The following is an 18,820-nucleotide window of genomic DNA, read 5'->3' on the forward strand; positions in this document are numbered from 1 at the left end:
GGACTTCTAGCCTCTAGATCTGTGAGAAATAAATGTTTGTTGTTGAAGCCGCCAGTCTATGTTATTTTGCTATAGCAACCCCATGGACTGAGACAATTATTAACTGGGTCACATGAGTACTCCTTATTTACAAAAATCAGGAGATGAAATACTGAAGACATAAAATATAATGTGGGAAAAAAGCAGACACTCTCCCCAATGGCACTGCAGGGAAGCAGGCTGACGAGGAGCTGATGAAAGAATGACAGGCCCCAGGCCGGGAACAACGGCAGTTCCAGATCTGCTAGAGCTGGCTCAGAGTTAAGAACCATGGCATAGGCACAGAAGGGATTTCTAGTGATCTGGCAGCTCCTGAACATTTGAGTATCAGCTTTCCTGACTCGAGAGGGAGTCCTAGAGCAAATCTAAAATCCAACCTCGTGGTGGAGATGGGCAGTTACGACACTGAATCCCGGTGAATTAGAACTAATAGGCCCCGGCCAGGCACCATGGCTCACGCCTGTAATCCCAGCACTCTGTGAGGCTGAGGCATGAAGATCACTTGAGCCTAGGAGTTTGAGACCAGCCTGGGCAACATGGCAAGACCTTGTCTCTACAAAAAATAAAAAAACTAGCTGGGTGTGGTGGCCTGTGCCTGTAGTCCCAGCTTCTAAAGAGGCTGAGGTGGGAGGATGAGCCCTGAGCTGCTTCCTGCAGATTGCTACATAACGGAGAAATGTACTTCCACAAAGGACATGCACTGGCATTTCTTTTGTCTGGTAGAGAATCTTGCCCTCTAGTTACCTGATACAGAGCCTCTGCAGGAAAAGTGGTCAGCATCAGGGAGTAGGGGCAGAAGGGGAAAGGCAGAGAGAGAAAGCAGTACTGACTCCTGCATTAAGCTGTGCCTCAAGCAGCCCTTCTTCTAGCATCTGCAGTTACATAAGCAATCATTCTCCTCTTGCCTAAGCCAGCTTTGGTTGTGTTTGTAATTGAAAGTTATTACTGTTACAGTAAGAATTAGCATCATCTCTCTCTTACTGAGAAGGAAAAGGAAGCTCAAATAGGTACAGTAACTTGGCCAAAGTGAAGCCGCCTGAGCAAGGTGACATAATCTGGTGAGTACATGGCAGAGCTGGGATGCAACCAGGTTGGTGCAAGCAGTGAACACATGTCTATGTCCAGGGAAAGCCCGGGTCCTCCGGGTAAGCCCTCCTCACCAACGAAAGCCAGTGAAGGGTCACTTCTTCACTGGCCATGGGGTTGTGCTGGGGCCCCAACAGCCCAGCTCTGAAGGAAAGGGAGCCATGGGACAGAGAGAGGGAAGGAGGGTGTGGAACCCTGAGCTCAGCCTGCGGGTACTCACCCCAGCACACGCTTGGCAATCACATCCACCTTCTCCGAGATGGCGTCCAGCTGTGCTCGACCCACTGCAGGGCGAGTCCACAGGTAAGAGTACACTGGGGACACCAAGTCCTGCAGGCGGCAAATGTGACCCTGGGAAAGGAGGCAGTCATTGAATGCACTAGGGACAGGGCTCTGGAAGGGAGGAGGAATTGCGGCACCCAGTAACCCCTCCCTCAGCCTCCCAGAATCCTGACACCACACCTGTCTCAGCAGGAGGATCCTCTCCATGTAGACTGGGTTGAGGACATCCCTGTTTTGCAGCTGGCTCCCAAAGGCCTCCTCCACAAGGACCTGCAGCTTCCCCACCAGCTGGCGCCTCTGACTCTCATTGCTCACCAGCCGCTGGAGGTGCAGTCTGCGGAAGAAATCAAGGGGCTGCCCTGCTGTCAACACCCCAGCCCACCCAAACTGTCTCTCCCCTGGGGAAAGGGTGAAGTTGGAAGAATGACATATCAGTTCCCATGAGCCCTCCCTTTCGCAAGCTAGAAGAATTCTCTTCACGTTTATAAAAAGAAAGGGATGTGACTAAGGCCACAAACAGCCTGAAAGTCCCAAGCAACTCAGAGACATGCTTTGTTTTCAGGGGTTTAGTTTTTGTTTTTGAGAGTCTTGCTCTGTTGCCCAGGCTGGAGTGCAGTACCACGATCACGGCTCACTACAGCCTAGACCTTCTAGGCTCAAGCGATCCTCCCATCTCACCCTCCCAAGTAGCTGGGCCCACAGACACACATCACCATGCCCAGCTAATTTTTTAGTTTTTTGTAGAGACAAGGTCTTGCTATGTTGTCCAGGCTGGGCAACAAGCAATCTACCCAGCTGGGCTCCCAAAGTGCCAGGATTACAGGTGTGGGCCACCATGCCCAGCCATGTTTTCAGTGTTTTCAAAATAGTAGCTGACATTTTATTTTTGTTTATCTATTTTTGAGACGGAGCCTCGCTGTGTCACCCCGGCTGGAGAGCAGAGGTGTGATCTCCGCTCACTGCAACCTCTACTTCCCAGGTCACCTGCCACTCAGTCCTGCTGCACCTGGAGAAGCTTTTGGCCAGTTGCAGTGGCTCACTTAATCCCAGAACTTTAGGAGGCCAAGAAGGGAGGATCACTTGAGGCCAGGAGTTTAAGACCAACCTAGCAACATAGTAAGATGCCATCCCTACAAAAAAAATTTAAAATAACAAAATTAGCCTGGCGTGGTGGTACACACCTGTAGACTCAGCTACTCTGGAGGCTGAGGGGGGAAGGATCACTTCAGCCTGGGAGTTTGAGGCTGCAGTGAACCGAGATGTCACCACTGCACTCCAGCTTGGGTGACAGGGCGAGACCCAGCCACTAAAATATATAGAAAGAGGCTTTTTTTTTTTTTGAGTTGGAGTTTTGCTCTTGTTGCCCAGGCTGGAGTGCAATGGTGTGATCTCGGCTCACTGCAACCTCCACCTCCCAGGTTTAAGCAATTCTTCCATCTCAGCCTCCTGAGTAGCTGGGACTACAGGTGCCCACCACCATGTCGGGCTAATTTTTGTGTGTGTTTCACCATGTTGGCCAGGCTGATCTCGAACTCCTGACTCAGGTGATCCACCTGCGTCAGCCTCCCAAAGTGCTGCGATTACAGGCGTGAGCCACCGCACCCAGCCTACATCCACTCTTGAATGCCCCATTCAAAAGACACCCACTGTTTACTGTGTGAACTTTGGCTAGTTTCTTAACCTCTCTATGTCCTGGGTTCCCCATATGTAAAACAGGGCAAAATCATACAACTGACCTCATAGGTCTGATGGGAGAAGTAAGTAAAGTAATAGCCCTAAAATATCTGCAACTGACGTTAATTCTCTGGGCTCATGCAAGTAAATGCACTGAGGATACTGTGTCCCCAAACCAGTGCTCTAGGCAAAGTATCAGGAAGACCCTCACCCCAGATGCACACCTGGCTGATGGTCTTAACCACTAATAACTTTTTTTAAAGACAGTGTCTCACTTTGTTGCCCAGGCTGGAGTGCAGTGGTGTGATCCTGTCTCACTGCAACCTCTGCCTCCCTGGTTCAAGTGATCCTCGTGCCTCAGCCTCCCAAGTAGCTGGGACTACAAGCATGTGCCATGTCCAGCTAATTTTTTATTTTTAGTAGAGACAGGGTTTCACCATGTTGGCCAGGCTGGTCTCGAACTCCTGACTTCAGGTGATCTGCCAACCTTGGCCTCCCAAAGTGCTGGAATTAAAGGTGTGAGCTACCATGCCCAGCCAACACTAATACCCTTTGACTCAGACATGTTAACAATGATCTGAGTTGGAACGATATTTGGAGGTTTCCAAGTGAAGAGCTACTTGCAATATCAAATACATGAAATATAAAGTAGATGCCATGAGACAGTGCTCACTCACTGTGTTGGCTGGGTGTAAGGTTGGGGGCGGGGAGGTGAGTCTAAAATGAAGATACCCCTCTCCAGGCTTTGGTTGTTAACAGAGTCCACGCAAGGGGTGGCTAGGAACACAATGCTAATGATAAAAATACATGTACCATTTACTGAGCACTTTGTATGTGCCAGGGCTATCCAAGATACTTTCATGCAACACTTAATACAAGATACTTTCATAGAACAAGCATATAAGATGGGTATTGTTATTAATCCCATTTTAGAGAAGAGGAAACAGAGGCTCAAAGAGGCTAGGTGATTTAGCCATGGTCACACAGAATTAGGTACCAGAGCCCATTATACCCTCTGCTGTAGGGACCGTCATGAGCAAGAAAGCCCTTTCTCACCAGGGGATCTCCATGCTCCCCACTCACCTGTTGAATTCTGGGAGCTTCTCCATGTCCAGCATGGCTGAGTGACAGGTGACCTGGGTCAGGTCGAACTGTGTGATCAGCTCCGGCAGGGTCCTGCCCATTTGGTTCTCTGCAAAGAAGAGAGGCCCAGCTACTCAGCTTCCTCCCTCCCTTCTTCCTTCCACTTTATCTCTTTTTTTTTTTTTTTTAAGAGATAGGATCTTGCTCTGCTGCCCAGGCTGGAGTGCAATGGTACAATCATAGCTCACTGTAACCTCAAACGCCCAGGCTCAAGCGATCCTCCAGCCTGTCTTCCAAGTAGCTGGGACTACAGGCACATACTACCACACCTGGCTAATTTTTAAATTTTTCTGTAGGGCTAGGCATGGTGGCTCACACCTGTAATATCAGCGTTTTGGGAGGCAGAGGTGGGCAGATCATGAGGTCAGGAGTTCGAGACTGGCCTGGCAAACATGGTGAAACCCATCCCTACTAAAAGCACAAAAATTAGCCAGGTGTGGTGGAGCACGCCTGTAATCCCAGCTACTCAGGAGGCTGAGGCAGGAAAATCACTTGAAACTGAGAGGCGGAGACTGTAGTGAGCTAAGATTGTGCCATTGCACTCCAGCCTGGGCAACAGAGCGAGACTCCATCAAATAAACAAATACATACATACATACATACATACATTTTTCTGTAGAGATGGAGTTTCACTATATTGCCCAGGTTGGTCTCAAACTCCCAGGCTTAAATGATCCTCCTGCATTGGCCTCCCAAAGTGCTGGGATTACAGGCATGAGCCACTGCACCCACCCTCCTTCTACTTTCAAACATAAGGGAGGCTGAGTGAGCAAGCCCTGGGCCCCCCATTCCACTTTGCCCAAAGGGATTTAACTTCTAGCTATTTATATATCAAGAGCCTGAATGAGCTTTCATTTTCAGAAAGGGTTCTGTCATTAAGGAAAAAAAAGGTCTGAAAACAATCAGGCTAAACCCATCTCCATTACTCTCAAGACATGAGCTGCAGAACAGTACACCCATTGCCTGGCTGTACCAGAGACTCTGAGTCGACTGGGTTTGGTTGGGGTCTGAGCATATTTTACAAGCTTCCTAGCCGATTCCAAAGCAGTCAAGAGTTAAGAACCAGGCCGGGCGCTGTGGCTCACGCCTGTAATCCCAGCACTTTGGGAGGCCAAGGCGGGCAGATCACCTGAGGTCAGGAGTTCGAGAACAGCCTGGACAACATGGTGAAACCCCATCTCTACTAAAAATACAAAAATTAGCTGGGCGTGGTGGCGAGTGCCTGTAATCCCAGCTATTTGGGAGGCTGAAGCAGGAGAATTGCTTGAACCCAGGAGGTGGAGGTTGCAGTGAGCTGAGATCGCACCATTGCACTCCAGAATGGGGGACAAGAAACTCTGTCTCAAAAAAAAAAAATAAAAAGAGTTAAGAACCATGGTGCTGGGAGCTGCTTCTTGTGAGCAGCAGCTCAGTCCCACACGGTCAGCAGGCATCGTGATCAGGCATAGGCCTAAAGCACTATATCTCTCACTAGGTGTGTAACTTTGGCAAGTTACTCAGCTTCTCTGAGCTTCACAATCCTCTTACAAACAGTGGAGATATGTATCTACCCCTTAACAGTATGTTGTGTTAAATGAAATGAGACCAGCAGGCAGAATATTCTGGACACATTTTCAGAAATCCTTCAGGTCATCCTATTTGATGCTTGCTTCTTCAAGGTTTGGGTCTAAGTCTTGGATCATGGATAAGTGCTCAGCTTGAAATAAACTACATTCATCTGGCACTAAAATGAAGAAGGAAAAAAAGAAACTAGATCCATATTAATTCTAGTCATACTGTTAGCACACATGCTTGTAATAATTGTCATAATCATAGGGTCTGTCACTTTTTGTGCTTATAGTGTGACAGGTGCTGGGCTGGGTACCTTACACTCCTGAGCTCAGTGAATCCTAACTCTATGTGGTAGACACTTATCCCCATTTTCCAGATATGCAACTGAGGCTCAGAGACTATAAGCCCCTTGAGGGTAGGGATCATGTCTATCTTACTCACTATTGTAGCCCCAGCACTTAATGCGGTGTCTGGCAAAATAAACATTTATTGAATAAAAGAATAAACTTGTCCAAGGTCACCTGGCTGGTAAGTGGCAAAGCTGGGACCAAAGAGCAGGACTGTCTGAGCCAAAGCCCTACTCCTCCTGGCCACGCTCTCTGCTGCCAGGACCACTCAGGTGGGCGGGTACCTGAAAAACCTGAGCCACAGTTGGTGATGATGTCCAACAAGGAATCGGGCAGGAAGCCATCAGCAGCAAAGTGCTCCAGGAAAATGTCCCCTTGCCTCTTGGAGAGCTTGCTGCCATCCCTGTTAAGGAGCAGAGGCAGGTGGGCGAAGTGGGGTGGCTGCCAGCCCAGGGCCTGGTAGAGGAGCAGGTGCTTGGCAGTGGAGACGAGCCACTCAGAGCCTCGCAGCACGTGGCTGATGCCCATGTGGTGGTCGTCCACCACACAGGCCAGGTGGTATGTGGGGAAGCCGTCGCTCTTCATGATGACTGGGTCTCCCTCCACGCTGGCCACTTCATGCCTATTCCAGCCATACACCAGGTCCTGGAAGGCTGGCGCCGCCTGCTCCAGGCGGAAGCGGATCGCAGGCTTGGGGTCCTTGGCCAGCTTCTGGGCCACCTGCTCCTGGCTCATGTTCCTGCACCGATTGTCATACCTGATGGGGAGCAGAGCAGCATGAGTACTGTTGATGGACAGGTTGATGGACAGGAGTCCTACCTTTGTCATAGCTGTGTGATCTTAAGCAATTCAATTACTGCTGCAAGCTGCTTTCTCAGTCTAGAACGGGGATGATGATACAGTTGTGTGGAAAACTGAGATAACATGGTGTAGCAGACACTAATGTCTGCCTATCTACCAGCCATTCCACGCTTCTTCCTTGCTAACAAGAAAATAGCAAAATGCTCAGTCCAAGGGGTTGAATCCTGATTGGTATCGCCAATCTTGCAATCCTATTGCCCCATGCCAGTGACCAGTCCAGGCAGAAATGTAACCCCATCCTAGTCACTGGGATGCAAAGAAAAGCATGCCTGGCGGTAAGGAAGGCTTACGGTTCCGAGAAAGGTTTTTCTCTCCAAAGGACAAGGAGAGACAGCCACGGGAGGAAAATCCCTTCTTAAAATTTCCCACTACCCCACTTCTGTCCTCTTTGGATGTTGTCCTGTGAGGGGAGCATGCCTGGACCTGCCGCAGCTACTTGCAACTGCAGGAGGGAAGGCAATGAAGTCAGAGAGAAGCCAAAATAGAGCCCTGGCGTCTCCACACTGCTAGTCTCATCCTGGAGTCACCCACCTCCCGCCTTGTGCAGAATCAAAAGACAAATGTCTATGATTGATGCCCTGGCTACTCAAAGTGTGGTCTGTGGGCCCCCAGCATCAGCCTCCTGGGAGTCTGCCAAAAATGCAGACTCTTAGGCTCCACCCCAGACCTACTGAGTCAGAATCTGCACATTAACTAGGTCCCCAGGTGATTCATCTGTGAGTTAAAGTATCGTTTGTCCCTTCTAACATGGTATTCCACTAACTGCACCCAAAAGCGTTCTGAGACACAGATGGAATGCTTATAAGGTTAGTCTTTGACACAGCTAAGTGTTCAATCAATCAATAAATGGTGCACAGGGCTGGACACAGTTGCTCATGTCTGTAATCCCAGTGTTTTGGGAGGTCAAGGTAGGAGGACAGCCTGACCTCTAGAGTTCAAGACCAGCCTGGGTAACATAGCAAAATTCTGTCTCTTATTTAAAAATTTAAAATACCAGCCTAGGCAACACAGTGAGACTCTGTCTCTACAAAACAAAACAAAATCAGCCAGGTGTGATGGTGCATTCCTGTAGTCCCAGCTCTGTGGGAGGCCAAGGTGGAAGAATCACTGGAGCCCAGGAGGTTGAGGCTGCGGTAAACTATGATGGCGCCTCTGCACTCTAGCCTGGGTGACACAGTGAGACCCTGTCTCAAAAAAAACCTTTTTTTTCTCTTTTTTTTGAGATAGAGTCTCGCTCTGTCGCCCAGGCTGGAGTGCAGTGTCGCGACCTCAGCTCACCACAACCTCCGCCGCCCGGGTTCAAGCAATTCTCCTGCCTCAGCCTCCTGAATAGCTAGGATTACAGGTGCCTGCCACCACACCCGGCTAATTTTTGTATTTTTAGTAGAAATGGAGTTTCACCATGTTGGTCAGGCTGGTCTCGAACTCCTGACCTCGTGATCTGCCGCCTCGGCCTCCCAAAGTGCTGGGATTACAGGTGTGAGCCACCGTGCCTGGCCAAAAAAGTTTTTAAAAATGAGTCACTTGCACATGAGTGAACAGGAGGGTGTTCAGCTGCAGGAGCAGGGCAGCACAATGTCTAAATCAAAGGAACCTGTTTCTTCAAGCTCTTCTGGCAGCAATTCTGACAGTGAGTCTGACAAAACATTAAAGAAGAAAAAGTTAAGTTGCTCCAGAAAAACTTGTAAAGGAACAAAAGACTGGCAAAACTTTGGATGCTCTGTCATCTTCCAAACAGAGCAGCAGCACTAGACATAATAACTTGTTTCTTTTCTTTTTCAAATTTCATATAGAGATGGGGTTTCACCATGTTGCCCAGGCTGGTCTTGAACTCCTAGTCTCAAGCGATCCACCCTCCTCAGCCTCCCGAAGTGCTGCGATTAGATTACAGGCCACTGTACCCAGCTGATAACGTGTTTCAGATTGGGAAAATGAGGTACGTTAGTGTTTGGGATGTTAAAGGGGAAGTGCTAATTGATGATATTAGAGATTATTGGATGGATCTCAAAGGTTAAATAAAACCAGGAAGAAAAGGTATTTCTTTAAATCCAGAGCAATGGGGCCAGTGGAAGAAATATTCATTCATTCATTCATTCATTGAGACAGGGGACAAGGTCTCACTCCCGTTGATCAGGCTGGAATGCAGTGGTGCAATCATGGCTCACTGCAGTCTTGACTTCCTGGGCTCAGGTGATTCTCCCATCTCAGCCTCCCGAGCAGCTGGGCCTACAGGTATGCACGACTATACCCAGCTAATTTTTTGTATTTTTAGTAGAGACAGGGTTTCTTTTTCTTTTTCTTTTTTTTTGAGTCAGGGTCTCACTCTGTCACCCAGGCTGGAGTACAGTAGTGTGATCACAGCTCACTGCAACCTAGACCTTCCCAAGGGTAAAGTGATTCTCCCACTTAGCCTCCCGAGTAGCTGGGGCTACAGGCATGCACCACCATGCCTGGCTAATTTTTGTATTTTTTTTGGTAGAAATGGGGGCTCACCATGTTGCAAAAGCTGGGCTCTAGCAATCCGCCCACCTTGGCCTCCCAAAGTGCTGGGATTACAGGCATGAGCCACCACGCCTAGCTGGAACAGATATTCTACATCGATACATTTATGATGCAGTAAGAAAACTGTGAAGTCTGAGCCATACAAAACCTACACTGTCCTAGTTGGGTTTTTTTGTTTTTGTTTTTGAGATGGAGTCTCGCTCTGTCACCCAGGTTGGAGTGCAGCGGCTTATCTTGGCTCACTGTAGTCTCCACCTCCCAAGCTCCCAAGTAGCTGGGATTACAGGTGCACACCACCATGCCCGGCTAATTTCAGTAGAGACGGGGTTTCACCATGTTGGCCAGGCTGGTCTTGAACTCCTGACCTCAGGTTATCTGCCTACCTCAGGCTCCCAAAGTGCTGGGATTACAGGCATGAGCCACCGTGCCTGGCTTCCAGTTGTTTTAATCTGTCTTTTTACATTGGCTTTTGTTTTCTAAATGTTGTTCTCCAAGCTGTCATATGTTTGGATTACAGAACAACTTGTAAGATGAATACTTGTTTTAAATGTGCATTATTAAATATGTTCTGTCCAAGTGTGGTGACTCACTCCTGTAATCCCAGCATTTTGGGAGGATAAGGCAGGAGAACTGCTTGAGCCCAGGAGTTCAAAACCAGCCTGGGTAACGAGACCTTGTCTGTACTAGAAATTAAAAAAAAAAAAAAAAGAATTAGCCAGGTATGGTGGGTACATGTGTGTAGTTTCACCTACTTGGGAGGCTGAAGCAGGAGGATTGCTTGAGCCCAGGAAGTCAAGGCTGTGGTGAGTCATGATTGCATCGCTCCAGCCTGGGTGACAGAGCAACACCTTGTCTGAAAAAAAAAAAAGTTCTAAGGGAAGCTGTCAACTTTATTAAGGAGGATTGCTTTGTACCTACCACCTAGTGTAAAATAAAATCTAGTAATACAATCTCAACAGTTATGGCTCCCCACCTTTTTTTTTTTTTTTTTTTTTTGAGACAGGGTCTCATTCTGTCTCCCACGCTGGAGTGCAGTGGCACAATCTCAGCTCATTGCAACCTCCATCTCCCTGGTTCAGGTGATTCTCCTGCCTCAGCCTCCTGAGTAGCTGAAATTATGGGCACATACCACCAGGCCCAGCTAATTTTTGTACTTTAATATAGATAGGGTTTCACTATGTCGCCCAGGCTGGAGTTGTGGCCTTTTTTTGATCATAAGAGCTGGTACTGTTTAAGGCCCAAAGTAATAATTTTTACAGATCTTTTAGTTTCAACTAAGCTTTTACAATAAAAAGGACTTGTATTGCCTTGAGTTTATAAACTTTTGGTTTGTGAAGGCCGGGCGCGGTGGCTCACGCTTGTAATCCCAGCACTTTGGGAGGCCGAGGCGGGCGGATCACGAGGTCAGGAGATCGAGACCACGGTGAAACCCCGTCTCTACTAAAAAATACAAAAAAATTAGCCGGGCGTAGTGGCGGGCGCCTGTAGTCCCAGCTACTCGGAGAGGCTGAGGCAGGAGAATGGCGTGAACCCGGGAGGCGGAGCTTGCAGTGAGCCGAGACTGCGCCACTGCACTCCAGCCTGGGCGACAGAGCAAGACTCCGTCTCAAAAAAAAAAAATAAAAATAAAAAAAAAATAAACTTTTGGTTTGTGAAATCCATATTTGATCTGTTCTTTTCCAACCTAGTGTCTAGGCCTGACTTTTCCACCCCAATGACGTTTCACTCTCTTTATTAAATATTAGCAGATATACTTTGATAACCAACATAGCTTGTATGAAAACTGTGCAAGTGTCCGTCATTACCCATGGGGTTCTGTGTAGTTGTTACCTTACTGTTTAGTCTGCAAAAAATAACGACTTAGATGAGCTGTCTGATTTGCTTTTGCTTATTAAACACGTTCACGATGAGGTGATGTGTGTAACATCAGATACCGTTAAACTAGACTAGGATGTAATACAAATCCTGAAAGCTTAAAATAAATAAATAAATAAATGGCCGCACGGATTCCACAACAGGGCATGACCATAATTTTTTTTAAAAAAAAATCTGTTGGCCAGGCATGGTGGCTCATGCCTATAATCCCAGCACTTTGGGAAGCTGAGGCAGGAAGATGGCTTGAGTTTCATACCAGCCTGGGTAAAATAGGGGAATTCCATCTCTACAAAAATTTAAAAACTAGCTGTGTGCCAGCCGGGCATGATGGTTCACACTTAAAATCCCAGCACTTTGGGAGGCTGAGGTGGGTGGGTCTCCTATGCTCAGGAGTTTGAGACCAGCCTACGCAACATGGAGAAACCCCGTCTCTACCAAAAATACAAAAAAATTTGCCGGGCATGGCGGCACACACCTCTGGTTCCAGCTGTTTGGGAGGCTGAGATGGGAGGACTGCTTGAGCCCAGGAGGCAGAGGTTGCCTCGAGCCAAGATCACACTACTGCACTCCAATCTGGGTGACAGAGCGAGACCCCATCTCAAAACAAAACACTAGCTGTGTGTGGTGTGGTGCGTGGCTGTGGTCACAGCTACTTGGGAGGCTGAGGTTGTAGGATTGCTTGAACCCAGGAGATTCAAGGTTGCAATGAGCTGTGATCATACCGCTGCACTCCAGCTTGGGTCACAGAATGAGATGAGGAAAAAAAAAAATCTTCTGTCAACAGACAAATAGATTGCTTATAATAAAAAGGCAAGTGTCACCGTAAATGTCATGACCTTGGCCAAATAGCTGAGCCCTTGACCAAACAGTTCACTGGAACTGCAATGTAAATGTTACGATGCTATTGCAGATGGGAGTGTAAACAAGTAAAGGGCCAGCCACTTGGCAGTATCCATCAAAGCTACAACTCGACCCTGCAATTCCACCTCTAGGAAGGTACTCAGCAAACATACTGCACAAGTGCAAAATGACATATGTCAACATTAGTCACCACAGCTCTCTTCTTTTATAACCAAATATTAGAAATAACATAAAGGTTTGGGCCAGGCGTGGTGGCTCATGCCAGTAATCACAGCACTTTGGGAGGCTGAGGCAGGCGGACTGCCTGAGCTCAAGAGTTCGAGACCAGCCTGGGCAACACGGTGAAACCCCATCTCTACTAAAATACAAAAGAAAATTAAATTAGCCAAGTGTGGCGGCGTGCACCTCTAGTCCCAGCTCCTCGGGAGGCTGAGACAGGAGCATTGCTTGAATCCAGGAGGTGGAGGTTGCAGTGAGCCAAGATCACGCCACTGCACACCAGCATAGGCGACAGAGCAAGACTCTGTCTCCAAAAAAAAAAAAAAAAAACATAAAGGTTTATTAAGGCCAGGTGTGGTAGCTCATGCCTGTAATCCCAGCACTTTGGGAGGCCACTTGAGGATCACTTGGGCAGATCACTTGAGGTCAGGAGTTTGACACCAGCCTGACCAACATGGTGAAACCCCATCTCTACTAGAAAAATATAAAAATTAGCTGGGTGTGGTGGCGGGCGCCTGTAATCCCAGCTACTCGGGAGGCTGAGGCCAGAGAATCCACTTGAACCTGGGAGATGGAGATTGCAGCGAGCCAAGATTGCGCCACTGCACTCCAGCCTGGGGAACAGAGCAAGACTCCATCTCAAAAAGTAACAAACAAAATAAAATAAAATAAAATAAAATAATAAAATAAAATAAAATATAAAGGTTAAGACAAAACTGATTAAGTAAATGAAGTTATATCCATAAATGGAATATTATGTATTATTATGGACTGATATCTGATCCTCAAGATAGTAAGTGGACATGGTAAATTGTACCACATAGCATGTACATAGTACATTGCATGCTACCATGTGAATAAGGAAAAAAAGAAAATAATATGTACTTATTGGTATATGTACTGAATGTCTCTGGAGGAGACATAAGAAAATTTTAACATTGGTTGTTTCTGGAGAGCAGAATTGAGTGGCCAGAGTCAAGATTGGAAGAGAGTTCTTTCAATATATACCTTTGTGGACCTTTTTTTTTTTTTGAGACCGTCTCCCTCTGTCACCCAGGCTGGAGTACAATGGCACAATCTCAGCTCACTGCAACCTCCGCCTTCTGGGTTCATGCGATTCTAGTGCCTCAACCTCCCAGGTAGCTAGGATTACAGGCATGCACCACCAAGCTCAGCTGATTTTTTTTTTTGAAATGGAGTCTCGCTCTGTTGCCCAGGCTAGAGTACAACAGCACGATCGCAGCTCACTGCACCCTTTGCCTCCCAGGTTCAAACTATTCTCCCGCCTCAGCCTCCCAAGTAGCTGGGATTACAGGCACCCGCCATCATGCCCAGCTAATTTTTGTATTTTTGTAGAGATGGGTTTCACCATATTGGCCAGGCTGGTGTTGAACTCCTGACCTCAGGTGATCTGCCCTCCTCGGCTTCCCAACGTACTGGGATTACAGGTATGAGCCACCACTCCAGGCCTAATTTTTGTGTTTTTAGTAGAGATGGGGTTTCACTATGTTGGCCAGGCTGGTCTCAAACTCCTGACCTCAAGTGATCTGCCCGCCTCCGCCTCCCAAAGTGCTGGAATTACAGACGTGAGCCACCACACCTGGCCCTTTGTGGACCTTTCGTTTTTCTTTTTTTTTTTTTTTGAGATAGAGTCTTGCTCTGTCGCCCAGGCTGGAGTGCAGTGGTGCAATCTTGGCTCACTGCAACCTCTACTTCCTGGGTTCAAATGATTCTCCTGCCTCAGCCTCCCGAGCAGCTGGGACTACATGTGCACCACCACACCCAGCTAATTCTTGTATTTTTAGTAGAGACAGGGTTTCACCACATTGGCCAGGCTGGTCCTGAACTCCTGACCTCGTGATCCACCCACCTCAGCCTCCTAAAGTGCTGGGATTACAGGTGTGAGCCACCACGTCCAGCCTGTGGACCTTGCTTATTCAAAATAACAAATAATTAAAATTACTTTACACATTACTTTCTGAGACCCAATGTGTCAGGCAGCTTCTAACATGGCCCCCAGTCATTCTCGCCTTCTGGTGTTTCTGTCCTTGTGTAGTCCCCTCCCCTTGAGTGTGGGCTGGGCCTAGTGACTTCTGTCTAATGAACAAAAATAATGCCAAATATGCCTAATCTGAAATGCTCCAATGGTCCAGGTGCAGTGGTTCATGCCTGTAATCACAGCACTTTGGGAGGCTGAGGTGGGAAGATTGTTTGAGTTCAGGAGTTTGAGCACAGCCTGGGCCACATGGCGAAACCCCATCTCTATTAAAAACACAAAAATTAGCCACGTGTGGTGGCACATGCCTGTAGTCCCAGCTACATAGGAGGCTGAGGCATGAGAATCCTTTGAACCCAGGAGGTGGAGATTGCAGTAAGCTGAGATAGCACCACTGTACTCTAGCCCGGGTGGCAGAGTGAGACTCTGTCTCACCAAAAAAAAAAAAAAAAAAAAAAAACAAAAAAGACGTCAGGCGCAGTGGCTCATACTTGTAATCCCAGCACTTTGGGAGGCCAAGGTGGGAGGAGTGCTTGAGGCCAGGAGTTCAAGACCAGCCTGGGCAACACAGTGAGTTCCCCATCTTTATGAAAAGCTCAAAAAAAAAAAAAAATTAGCCAGGAGTATAGTCGTAGTTACTTGGGAGGCTGAGATGGGGGTACTACTTGAGTCCAGGAGTTGGAGGCTGCAGTGAGCCAACATCACACCATTGCACTCCAGCCTGGGTGACAAAGTAAGACCCTGACTCTATGAAAAACAACAACAACAACAACAAAACAAACAAACAAAAAAACCTCATCTGGCTGGGCGTGGTGGCTCACGCCTATAATCCTAACACTTTGGGAGTCTGAGGCAGGCGGATCACCTGAGGTTGGCCTGGCCAACACAGTGACACCCCGTCTCTACTGAAAATACAAAAATTAGCTGGGTGTGGTGGTGGGCACCTGTAGTCCCAGCTACCCAGGAGGCTGAGGCAGGATAATTGCTTGAACCCAGGAGGCAGAGGTTGCAGTGAGCCAAGATCGCACCACTGCACTCCAGCCTGGGCAACAGAGTAAGACTCCGCCTCAAAAAAAAAAAAGCCACAACTAATCTGACATTTCAAACCTCTGAGTGCTGACATGATGCCATAAGTGGAAAATTCAACACTCAACACGTGACAGGCTACAGTCAAAATAGTAAAAACTTTGTTTCATGCACAAAATTATTTAAAATATGCAGAAAATCACCTTCAGCCTATGTGTATAAGGCGTATATGAAACATAAATGAATCTCATGTTTAGACTTGGGTCCCACCCCCAAGATATCTCATTATATATATGCAGATATTTCAATATGCAAAAAATCCGAAATCCAAAACACTGCTGGTCCCAAGCGTTCCAGATAAGGAATACACAGCCTGTAAAACAAAAGTGGTGAGAAGTTGCTTCCACAACTAGGTAGACTCCAGCTTGTATCTGCTCACTCTCTCCTTGGCTGGCTTTGAGGAATGAATGCTGGCTGCCACGCTGCGAGCTGCCCTATGGAGAGGCTCACATGGCAAAGAACTGATGTCTCCAGGCAACGGCTAGCAAGGACCTGAGGTTGGCCAATAGCCTTGTGAGAGGAGATGGAAGTAGATTTTCCCCAAGCTAAGCCTTAAGAGAACTCCAGGACTGGCTAGGACCTGTAGTTTGCTTGCGGCTTTGAGAGAATCCCTGAGCCAAAGGAACAGGTGAGGCCACGCTCAGATGCCTGACCCACAGAAACTGAGAGGTAATACACATTTAGGGAAATTTCTTATGCAGCACCAGGTAACAAACACACCCAATGTCGGTGAGGCATCTGCAACAAGCTGGGTTCTTACCGGGGTGTCTGGTGGTTCCGCAAGGCCTCCTTCTTCAGGAGCTCCAGCCGCTGGGGTGAGCAGAAACAGGGGTAAGCAGCTCCGGTCTTCAGCAGTGCTTCTGTGGCCTGGGCGTACAGCTCCAACCGCTGAGATTGCTGGTAGGGCCCGGCAGGACCGCCCTGGCGGGGGCTCTCATCAGGGGGGATGCCTGGAACACAGGGAATAATGACAGCTAAGATGCACACAGCGCTCGTTCTCAGGCATTGCTCTAAGCGCTTTATGCACATATTAAAGCTTTAATCCTCCTAACAATCCATGAGGTTGGCATTAGTACAATGTCCCTGCCCCCCGCCTTTTTTTTTGAGGCAGAGTCTTGCTCTGACGTCGCCAAGTCTGGAGTGCAGTGGTGCAATCTTGGCTCACTGCAACCTCCACCTCTCAAGTTCAAGCGATTTTCCTGCTCAAGCAATTCTCCTGCCTCAGCCTCCTGAATAGCTAGGATTACAAGCATGTGCCATGTCACCCAGCTAATTTTTGTATTTTTAGTAGAGACAGCGTTTTACCATGTTGGCCAGGCTGGTCTTGAACTCCCAACCTAAGGTGATCCACCCGCCTTGGCCTCTCAAAGTGCTGGGATTACAGGCGTGAGCCACTGCACCCGGCCCAATGTCCCTTTTAGAAATGAAAAGTTAAAACACAGAGAGGTGAAGCACTCAAAGTCGCATGGGCTCATGGACTAAGGAGCAAACGGAGGTGTACGGGCTCCGAAGTCCACATCCCTAATTGTATGTCCTCTCAATCCATCGCTTCCCTGGAGAGGGAGAAACAAGCCCAGGCCTGGGAACAGCTGACTTAGGAGAAAAAAGCATGGTTCAGAGAACAGCCCATCAGGCCCTGGTGGACTCGTGGCTCTGCCACTTAGTAGCTGTGACAAGGGATCCTGAGGTGCTACCAACGTGTGAGCACCAGGGTGCTGAGCGCCATAAAAGACACTTTTCCCTGAAGCCTCAAAACCACCCTACCAGGTAGGTGCGGTTATTCCCCCATTCTGTAAGGAGGACACTGAGGCACAGAGATGCTTTGTCACCTGGCCAAGTTGAAGCGGCACGATCAGCTTCAAACCCAGACTAATGGGCACCGGAGCTGACATTCTTAACCACTCATTACACTGCTGTTTGTGTTACTTAGCCTGTCTTTTTCTAAGAGATGGGGTCTCACTCTATCACCCAGCTGGAGTGCAGTGGTGTGATCATAGCACACTGCAGCCTCGAACTTCCAGGCTCAAGCCACCCTCCTGCCTCAGCCTCCCGAGTAGCTAGGACTACAGGTGAACATCACCACATCTGGCTATTTTTTTAGTAGAGAGGGAGTCTTGCTGTGTCACTCAGGCTAGGGCGCAGTAGTGCAATCATAGCTCACTACAGTCTCCAATTTCTAGGCTCAAATGATCCTCCCATCTCAGCCTCTTGAGTAGCTGGGATTATAGGCATGTGCCACCATGCCTATAAGATTAAGCTAGACTTAATCTTTCTAAGCCTCAGTCTCCTCTTTTGAAAAGTGGAGCTAGCAGCCTCCTGTGCAGAGGGAATTGTGAGAACAAATGTGTCAGTGCTTATAAGTGCTTAGCCCAGTGGTGTATATTTAGGACAGTTTCAATATATGCTATAGAATAGATTAAATATGATCTACTGTAAGCCAAACCCCCAACCCAAAGTCCAATTCCCTCCAATTACGTAGGATAAATTCATTATGAATGCTTTCAGGAGAGGGCACAGGGACACGAGAACTGGAAGATGGTGTTTCTGACCTCAAAGAGCTTTCAAAGGAATTGGGAAGATAAGGACATTGTTCACCCTGCTACCCTCAATGCTAACACAAACTGAGCTGGGTGGGCCTGGGTTCAAATGTACCAGCCAGCTCAGAGACCTTGGGCAAGTCATCTTTCTGGGCTCTGGGTTCTCATTTGTCAAAGAAGGAAATAAGTAGTAATTTTCTCATGAGGATCATCACGAGACTAGAATAAGATGATGTAAGTAAAGTACTCATAATGTGGCCTGTGCCCAGTGCTCTCTATGCTTTGGTATTTATGTATTTATTTATTTGAGACAGGGTCTCACTCTGTTGCCCAGACTGGAGTGCAGTGGCATGATCTCGGCTAACTGAAGCCTCAACCTCTCAGGCTCAAGCGCGATCCTCCCACCTCAGCCTCCCAAGTAGCTGAGACTACAGGTACATGCCACCAGGCCTGGCTAACTTTTTTTAAGTTTTCTATAGAGGCAAGGTCTGCCTGTGTTGCCCAGGCTGGTCTCAAACTCCTGGGCTCAAGTGATCCTCCTGCCTTGGCTTCCCAGTGTTGGGATTTTAGGCGTGAGCCATGGCACCCAGCCAGCTGTAATTATTATCAGTGTTACTTGGCTCCCTCTCATGGGACCTCCATTTCTTCATTTGTCAGAAAGGAGGGCTGGATCGGGTAAATTTGGGGAGTCCCTTCCTGATCTAATGCTAAACAAGTCTCTTTAATGTGGTATCTTGGAATGCCCCAGGGTTTAAGAGGGA

The 18,820-nt window shown here is 48.0% G+C and overlaps 1 protein-coding gene across 6 annotated transcripts in view; it reads right to left on the reverse strand.

The window, feature by feature from the left end:
- The window catches only part of EARS2 (glutamyl-tRNA synthetase 2, mitochondrial), a 35,354-nt gene that overhangs the window by 6,151 nt on the left and 10,383 nt on the right, over positions 1 to 18,820 (reverse strand). For all 6 annotated transcript variants that reach the window (XR_009214160.1, XR_009214161.1, XM_032157118.2 and 3 more), the window contains exons 3-7: positions 16,283 to 16,472; positions 6,407 to 6,879; positions 4,165 to 4,273; positions 1,588 to 1,741; positions 1,346 to 1,476 (exon numbers count right to left, since the gene is read on the reverse strand). Coding sequence is in view for 4 of the 6 variants with exons in the window: in XM_032157118.2 (XP_032013009.1) it covers positions 1,346 to 1,476; positions 1,588 to 1,741; positions 4,165 to 4,273; positions 6,407 to 6,879; positions 16,283 to 16,472 (1,057 nt within the window). In the remaining 2 variants the exon portion in view is untranslated. The remainder of the gene's footprint in view (positions 1 to 1,345; positions 1,477 to 1,587; positions 1,742 to 4,164; positions 4,274 to 6,406; positions 6,880 to 16,282; positions 16,473 to 18,820) is intronic.

Source organism: Hylobates moloch, unplaced genomic scaffold (genome assembly GCF_009828535.3).
Source record: "Hylobates moloch isolate HMO894 unplaced genomic scaffold, HMol_V3 SCAFFOLD_6, whole genome shotgun sequence".
NCBI lineage: Eukaryota > Metazoa > Chordata > Mammalia > Primates > Hylobatidae > Hylobates > Hylobates moloch.